At 36.2% G+C, this 9,547-nt stretch overlaps 1 protein-coding gene across 1 annotated transcript in view; it reads left to right on the top strand.

Annotated features, from left to right (window-relative positions):
* The window catches only part of SORBS2 (sorbin and SH3 domain containing 2), a 224,450-nt gene that overhangs the window by 146,979 nt on the left and 67,924 nt on the right, over positions 1-9,547 (top strand). The window contains exon 6 of the mRNA XM_008574763.1: positions 8,403-8,541. Coding sequence (XP_008572985.1) covers positions 8,403-8,541 — 139 coding nt within the window. The remainder of the gene's footprint in view (positions 1-8,402; positions 8,542-9,547) is intronic.

The following is a 9,547-nucleotide window of genomic DNA, read 5'->3' as shown; positions in this document are numbered from 1 at the left end:
ATGACCATTTTAGATCACATATCATCCAAGTCTTGGGCAGAAACTACATGGCTGTCATGATCTCTGACTAAAAAGGTTTTTATCATGAGGCTTTAGGGCAATATCATATCACTGAAATGCAAGCAGTACAGCCGGGCCTTAGGCGAACTGAGGAATGACCAGGCAGCTACTCTCTCTTTCTCAGTCTTAGGTGCTGCATAGTTCCTTGTCTCTCCTCTCTTAGTTTCTGTCATCTCATTAGTCCAGGTTGCCTGTGGATTTCCATGATAATCTCTGTCTCCTTGCATTTGGGTATCGCACGACTACCTAACCGGAGCCTTCAGTGTTATATAATTCAAAATCCCAGGAGGGAATCAGGGCTCAATTGGCCCACTTTAGTTCAGTTATTCCCCCTCCTAAGCAGTCAGCTGTGCCCAGCAAAATGGCTTTGCTGAACACAGACACAGCTGCCAGGCACTTCCTCCCTACCCCCTTTGGAAAGGCTATGAGAGAAGAGGCAGATTATAGAAAGAAGTGGGGGTGGGAGGTAAGGTTGATTTTTATATAACCTCCTCCTAGATTTTTTTTTCAAGTAAATTACTTGTCACCTCCATTGAAAATCAGAGAGCAAAAACCTATCAAATTTCTTTTGCTTGATATTTAATACCCATCTCGTGTGTTCTTTGAGAAATGAGGCTCAACGATTAAAGATATTAAAGAGGGAGATGTTAAAATCCTAGACCACAGTTCCATGTCAAGCCAATTAGAGCCTGAGGCAGAAAGAAAAACATATCCCCCTACTTATATGTTTTTATGCATTGTAACGAGTTGTTTTCTAGAACATTTAAGTTGTTTAAAACATATTGGAAAGTTGAAATGTATGTTCATTAAAACTCACACATTATTTTGTTTAAACATTTTATTTATACCAAAATGGAATTTATTATATGTTTACTTTATCTTAAATGAATTAAATATTATTTAAGATCATCACTGGTTAAGTGGAAATTGTCAAACATGGCTATTCCCTCAAATGAAAATGAGAACAGCAAAACGTAGATTTTAAACTGTTATTGATGAGTTTGCTTCCATTAAAAATCCCAGTCACAAATTTTTCTTTTTTCTTTCAGTTTCCAATATGGCCTGGCATGGAACTGGTCTTTCTTTAAATTTTTGATATTTCGTTCAGTATAGATTTTTCTTGCATTGATTTTTTTTTCCTAAGACTGCATTAAAATAGTATTTATCTCCATCGATTACTGAGTTTTTGTTGCTTCATTAAATTTTGCACCCAAGTGTGTGTTTTACTCACCTCACCCTAGGCCTGGCCCCTCCAAACCATACACTCTTTCTCTGTATCCCAGCTTCACACCAAGCTCACATCCAACTACCCTCTCTTTCTTCTCCAGCTTCTACATCTGCTGAGTCAAGAAGCTGATGGCTTGGGGGCCTATGATGATAGATATGGTGTAGCTGTCACTGAGTTAATTTTATTTTTAATTTTCAGTAGTTTATGATCAAACTAATGATCATGTTACCACAACAACAGTAATTTTGGACCGAATATGCTTTTGTTTTTGACAACTTTCAAGTCAAAGGTTATAGGCAAGTCAATCCTGCTTTTAGGGGGAACACACCTTTTTCATTCTGTCCACAGTTCTCACCATTCCTTGTTAGTTAATACCCGGCTTGATTTGCACATTCCAGATAAACTCTTGGCCCATGGTACACAATTGAGTTTGCACTGGCTGTATCCAACCCAATATACTGCTTCCCTCCCTTGAGTGCCCTTGCTCCTTAATTCCTCAAGGAGCTCCAACCTTGATGTAGTGATGTCCTTCATCCACAGGTTGTGCTTAGAGTTCTGGGTTGAATCCATTTGGACCAAAAGGCTCAATGTTATTTTGAATAACCAGGTGCTGTTTTATTTTATTAAGTATGTAGAGGTTTAAGTGCTGTCCCTTGCCTTTATAGAAGACCAGGCACCAGCAAGCTGGTGTTTCTAATTCTCCCCTACCTTATAGCTCAAAAGTTGGGGAAAGTAAAAAGCAACTTATATTCACAAATGTTGGTCATTCTTGATCCATATGCAAACACCTTTGCTTTACATGATCTTGAAAAGAAGGAGAAACAAAACGATTAGGATGACTTTCTGCACTCATCTCTCTGCCACTAAATGCAGTAGGGAAAACAAAAACCAAACACTTCTTGTTTAAAGTTAGTTTTTCCTACTTCAAGATAGTCCAGATGGAGAAAATACTTCTTTCTTCCCTTTTTCACACATTTCCTGCTACATTTCTCACATTTTCCTCAGGGAAAACATGTGTAAGATGATTCTCTCTCCTCCCGTGTCCAGAGGCCATTTCATTAATGTAGACATCAGGGTCCTGTGAAAGGACTTCAAGTAGTTTAAGAAGTAATTTGCATTTTTATAGCAAGATATTTCAAAGCTTTTGTGTGGGTGACCAGTAGACTGTTGAATTTTTTAGTTTTACCCATAGAAATTTAAGTGTATTGTGACTAATCAAGAGGCATTTCATCTGGTACCTACACACACACACACACACACACACACACACACACACACTCAAAATTGTGAGCATGTCAGAAGGTGGTGAAAGAAATTCAGAAGGGGAAATAGTTTTGTTTCCTGTGGACATTCTCTTTGGAAAAACAAATGCATAAAGACCATTACTGGACACAATTATATGCAAACAAACTAATGGTCATATTACCCATGACAATGGTGATTTTAGAAAGTATATACTTTAACTTTTGATGTGTTCAAGTCAAAAGATGTCGACAAGTCAGTCCCATGAGAGTTCAAGTCATTAGATTTCTCCTTTTAATTTTAAAGAGAAAAATCTCATTTGAGCAGATAACTAGAATCTTTTTGTATGATTTATGTTATTTAACAGAATTTTCACTTAGCATAAACAAAGCTAAAAGAGATTCATGTTATATGAAAACTATCTAAGTGAAACTGCATTATTAGAAATTCCATTGACATTACTCAAAATCTGCTTTATACAGAATTCCATTCAAACTTGCAGCAAAATTTTAATATATTGTTATAATTATTATAGTTTCATAATACTATAGTTTCACTTCTAATAAAATCTGGAATTAGTATAAACATTTACTAATTAAAAACATGCGTTCCTACTAAAACATTATAAGTTCTAGACAACTAAGATTTCTGGCAGTTAATTCTATAGATTTTAAAGCCATAAACAGTAAAAAGAATCACATTTACAATGACTGTGTTTAAACAACAATAACAAAAAAGTGTATTAAATAAAGATGGAATAGAGAAAAGTATTTTTATCCAGGGATGGAGTTTCTTCACCTGTTAGATTAAGGATGTGCTTTAGAGCCTCTATGAACCCCTGAAGTTTACACAGAACTTTGTGTATACATGAATTGGTGTTTTTTCGTAAGAGAAGGATCAAGAGATTTCATCAGATTTCTAAGGGATCTATAACCCAGACAGACCTTTTTATACGGTGGATTTTTTAAGTACTCAAAAGTCTGAAGAAAAAAAATAATTATAATTTTTATGGGCCCAACATCCTTCATGACATTAGGTGTTATGAAAATTACGGCTGGCCAATGGTGTTACCACTTAAATCTACTAGGTGATATTTCTAAGTTTATACAGTTCTCTTTTAATTCATTACCTGTCTTTGCACTTATATCCCATAATACTTCTGGTTATCTATTTTACAAGTGGCACCACTCCAAAGAAACCTCTACTCTGGAAGGTGGAGAGAATTAGGGATAAAAATTATTTCAGAATTTCATTCCCTTATATGGAGTTTGATGTTTATCATCACATTTGACATGGGTGATCAGTCATTATCAAGGCTATAATAGGTGACTACAAAAACTTTTAATAGACCATCTTCTGTTTTCCTTCTACAAACAATCCTTCCACCATGTTTAGCCTCTTGGGTTGTATATAGTCTTAGAGGTATTTAACCTTTTCTTTCTCCTTCAGTTTCTTTCTCCTTTACCTAAGATTTAACACCAGCAGTAGTTCTAACCTACTAGGACATATTCTAACTATTACCAGTGGCTGCTTTGTGTTTTCACTTTATTTTCACACATAGATACCTCTATTTGCACTGCTAGGATATTTTTAAATTCAATTCTTTTAGTATTTTGTATTGAAATCAAAGAAAAATATCAATGAATGGAAAAGAAACAAAATACCCCTTCCACTTAGTTGATTTTAGTTTGGTCAATATTTAGATCCCTAAGTCAGGAAAAACTGAGGCAAACTAAATTTATATTCTAGGAACATGTTGGCAGGGGGCAGCCAGCAGGGAGAAATATTCTACAACAATTTTTTAGTGAAGGGCAAACTAATTCCGCTGACCATTCGACAATCTGATACCATTTCACTGTCAAGTATAAAAAGTAAAACTGAGGAAAAAAATCCATTATGCCAAAATTTTCAAGCCCCTACCCAAAATTACATTGCAGTGCTGTGTGAAAACTGGTCTTGTTTCCAAAAAACACTGACTGAATTCATTTTCTTCATGGTCTTGTGCTTTTTCTGTACCATGGTGTTGGCACTTAATCCATCCGAACGGACCGTATTTCCTCAAAGTGCTTGCAAATAAAACCAATGCTTTGCCTTTTATGCCACATTGCAAAAAGAGATGTGTTTATTAATTGGATAATTTATATCTCCTCTTATTATTTTTTCCTCAAACTCAGCTGGGAAATCAGAACTTAACTGCCAAAGTGTTGGAGGTAAATGCTTCCTAGACACAGACAAACCACACCACAAGCCTCTTCTTCCTGCCCTTCTTCTGTGGTACCTTTTAACCAATCGACTGTCTCACCAGGCAGTGCCTCCAGCCTGCCATCACTTAGCCTGCCATCATCTGATGATTTGGGGTCTTCATGCCTGCATAAACCCCAGAGCCTTTCACGTCGTTTATAGAAACACCCTCTCCTAGCTCCCGAGAGCCTTGTGCACACCCACGGTGCAGGCTCACCCTGAAGAGCACTGCCTGGGCGAGCTCTCCTCCGCTGCAAGAGCGAGTCCTCTGCAGCCACAGCCATTCTCACTGAGCTGCACATCAGTAACCCTGACACCACTGACCACTCTGCAACACCTTCCCCGAGCTGGGGTGGGAGGTCTGCTGTGACAGATGGCACCACCTTAACCACACCACCTTAACCACTCCTGCCACCATGCATGTAATTATCCTTCCCTCCTTGGCCTCCACCTTTAAAAAAAAAAAAAAAAAAAAAAACTGATTTCTTGACTGCCATCTCATTTTGCAGCTGAGCATTTTTATTCGCATAGGTGTTGATTAGTAAACCTACTCTATACCATCTGTCAGGGAAATTCTACACAGTCATCCTCATAAGCCCACTTAGAAGAATTCATTTATATTTTCTTCATTCATTTTAGAGTTACTTATGGTTATTCTAAAATGGTTTACTTATGATTAACTGTCTTACTGCAGCTAATGAGCTGTAAAGTGATTTGCTTAAATAAGAACTTATCAGAAATTTAGATAAGTATACATCATAATAGGGTTATGATTAGATTATAGAGAACCTTTTTTTTTTTTATTTTAACCCAGTATTAATACCTGGTAGATAATAAATTTCCTCACTGACTTATATTAGTGTGTCCTATGTGCATAGTTCATATGTCCTTGTTTTTCACATAAGTGATTACTGACCACATGATGCTAATTCTTGCTCCTCTTTCTCTAACAGCTACCTCTTTTGAATTCATTTGTTGTATACGAGTGAATGATATAAATAATCTCAATCTATATTACAGAAATTTACCCCTATGATGTTTTTGGAATTATTTTTGCTGAGCCATTTTAATATAGAAATTTCCAAATACATTTTTTATTTTGTATATCTACAATTGTCTTCCACTTATACCAGTATATATTTCCCATACATATTATATCATTTAAATATGTCTATATGATAAGCAGTCTCTAATAAATGGCAAAAATACTTCAAAGTTTTATGGCACAGATTCTCAATTGGGTATAATATATAGGTAATGGCTTCCATTTGAAAGGCATATAACTTTAGGAAAAAATGGCAAATTTTTTTTCTAAAATTGATATTATGATGAAGTTCTATATAAGCACTGTCATAGACCAAAAGTATATTTGTGCTATATAGATTTTGTTCTTTCAAATAGATATATTTTATGCTCTATCAAATCTGTAAATTTCATGCAGAGAGAAATGTTATAATAAGCCATATGTTCTTTAAGACACCACAATTACAGAAAACAAAAGATACTTTCATGGGGGATGGGATTTAGTGTTCATTCGATGGCTGGGTATAAAATTTTGCATTGAAATATTCTATTCAGAGACTGGCTTTAGAAGGAGCCTCTTTCTCCAGGGCTGACCCCACCGAGAGTTCCTCCGCTTGCCACAGGTGACCAGCCACTGGTACCAGGAGCTCAGTAGGCATGGGTCCCCTCCATGCCCACTCTGCTTCACATGTCTCTTAACTTTTAAAAACTTAAAGGAATGTTATCAGAACCTTTGATCAAAAATAAAGAGTAGTGAGGGTATATCAATTTATGTACTAACCTATTCAATTTTTTTGTTTTAAAGATCCTTCAGGAACCTAAGAGTTGCACATATAGTTTTGTGGGCACAATCAGAGCTACCTGTAACTGAAATTAATTGCAATTATCAGTTTAACATTGCACATCAGTTGTCCGTAAGATTTTTTCTAATAATTAATTCACTATAATAATATTTTCTAAAAATCTAATGGCATTATGTGATTAGTAAAACCCTGATTGGGATAACACACTAAAAGAGTATGTCTACTTTTGGTGTTTATTCTTTTTTAATCCCTAATCAATATTGTTGAAATCATCAAAATGGGAGTCAGAGCAAGTTTCCCAAGTTTAGTAACATAGTAACCTGATGATTTTTAATAAGAAGAATCTCCTGCTTTTAACATTAACTATAACACGTGGTGACAATAGTACTCAGATTATACTACAAAGATCCCCAAATTTGATTTGGGCAAGGAGGCAAAAATATTCTCAAGTAACTTATCAGAGTTGCATAAAGGCTCTGAAGCATTTGGGCAGGCCAGTGCCTTGCACCTCTCTGAATGTCCAGTTATCTTCAGAAGAAGATTCTCAAGATATAGTTAGTTAGGACATGACAGTGATTTTTCTAACAGTTTAGAGAAGTACTTAATCAATAATCACAATCCTTGTAATGAAATGTTTATTGATTTTAGGATATATGCAGTATAGCTATATAAAGTAATGAAATTAGATTTATTCTAGATCATTTGAAAACATTTGCTTTAAAGTGAAATCGTGGAAATATGCAATTACTTGTCCACCCCTGTTTCAAGCTAGTATAATACAAATTTATTTTGTTTTAAAATAAGTATAAAAAGTTCACAAATTATGGTTCTTTATTTATGTGCATATGCGTGTTTGTATTTAGCTATAAGATAATTTTAACTAAGTGTTCTCACTAATGTTTTGTCTCATTTGCATGTATTAGGTAATCTCCATAATGCTCAGTTTTGTGCTGTGGGTAGATCGGCATGCTTAATAGTCCTGAGCTCAACTTCTGTGAACTAAGCTGATTCAATTGAATTAGAATATGTATCTATTGAATGTGTCATTAGCACCAGGTTGCATGTTATAAAAAATATAAAATGCTTATATATGACCATCTCCAACAAGAAGCTTGAGATACCACTGGAGATATAAAATAGTCTGATATAAAACAATCAAAACAAATTATTAACCAGAGGTCCATAAAGTGCTAAATTAGGTTGAAATAGGGAGAAGCCAGTGTTTGAACATGTCTTTCTGATGCTTTACCAGGAATTTGATTCTTCTAGAATGGGCCGCTTCATGATCTATAAATCCAAATAATTGTGTTCCTTATGTTAACCACCTTGCTCTGCAAACATTCATTCACTAGAAGATATCCCTGACTAAGTCTGAAAACAAGCACCTTTCCTCATGTCAAAGAATATTCATTTCAAATCCCACATGCAGAACAGTATGACAGTGATCTGACCAGTTAAGTTACAGTTTTAAGGCACATTCGCTTTACACATTGATTTGGTACTGACTCCTGCTGACACCATTTGGCACCTCTTTTGGCAGAGTGGCATGCTCATTGGTCAGCTGCTTCCATTCTTCTAACCCTCTCATGTGCCCTCTGATCTATGAGAGTGAACTTCAGAAATAAAGGAAGAGAGAGAGGACACTGAAAACATGTACCATGCCCCTCTGACATCAGTTTTCAAAATAAATAAAAACTTGGCAGCTGATTACTGTCATGTGAATGAAAGTCTTTTATTGTCACCTAAAGGAATGATGTTTACAGGGCACCATGTGCTTTAACAGGATGTTTTTGCACTTTTCTCAGAGCCAGATCACAGTGAATGGAAACTCTGGAGGTGCTGTGAGCCCCATGAGTTACTACCAAAGGCCGTTTTCCCCTTCAGCCTACTCTCTCCCAGCCTCACTCAACTCAAGCATGATCATGCAGCATGGCAGATCCCTTGGTAAGTATTTGATCGCCATGATTTTCAAGACAATTTCAATATGACAAGTACAAACCACATGAGAAAAATACAAGGCATCCAAATGAGGCACAGTGTCAACACTCCAATGTCTGATGGCCTTATTCTAGGCAAGGAATTGGGGCAGAGGATTCAACATCGGAGAAAATAAGCACCCAGCTCTTCCGAGCCAAGGACTCCATCTGTATCTGAGCAGGCTGTTAGATGTTTGGGGGAGGTGGGGTAGAAAGAAAAAGAAGTGGCCAGTTAGGGAGAAGAGAGTTTACACCTGGAGAACATTAATGTAGTGTTTTTTCATTGAGGCAACGTGTTCCTTTGTAGAAGAGCTTTCATGTAGAAAATTCTTTTGGTATATTTAAGGGAGAACTGCTTAACAGTTAAAACAGTACGACAAGGGGACAGGCTGCCTGACAAAGTAGTGAAGTAATAAACTACTGGCTTCCAAAGTAGAAAACAACTGTTCAAACTGAGGCTGGAAAGCCATCAGACCCAGACATGGTAGTGGCAGACTGAACAAGAGAAACATAAGTTTCCTTAAATGAAGATTCCGTAATTTTATATAGAGCTAGTTCTTAACCCTTTGAAGATTAAGAATTGGATGAAACATACAGCTCTCCTACAGAAAAAAAAAATGAACATATGAATATTCATTAAAAATTTTTAAGCGTATTATTTCATGGGGCTCATGAATTCTTTGAAGCCTCCTGGAAAAGCAACTGTGCTATATGATAGAAGCATTCCTATGTGGTAAAATATATTAGGATAGTTTAAAAGATAATGTAATAAATATTTCTTAGTTTTTAAAAATGCAAGTTTTAAAACCCAAAATATTTTTTAAAATATCAAATTGAACCGTCATACGAATTCAGGCTGAAAAAATTTCTATGATGTTGTGTAACTAGAAAGTTTTCCGAGCCCGTGGTGCACTCGGGAGAGTGCGGCACTGGGAGCGCAGTAGCGCTCCCACGGCGGGGTCGGGTCCTATATA

This window comes from Galeopterus variegatus, unplaced genomic scaffold, assembly GCF_000696425.1.
Source record: "Galeopterus variegatus unplaced genomic scaffold, G_variegatus-3.0.2 Scaffold1097, whole genome shotgun sequence".
NCBI lineage: Eukaryota > Metazoa > Chordata > Mammalia > Dermoptera > Cynocephalidae > Galeopterus > Galeopterus variegatus.
This window is presented reverse-complemented; position numbering and strand designations above follow the sequence as displayed.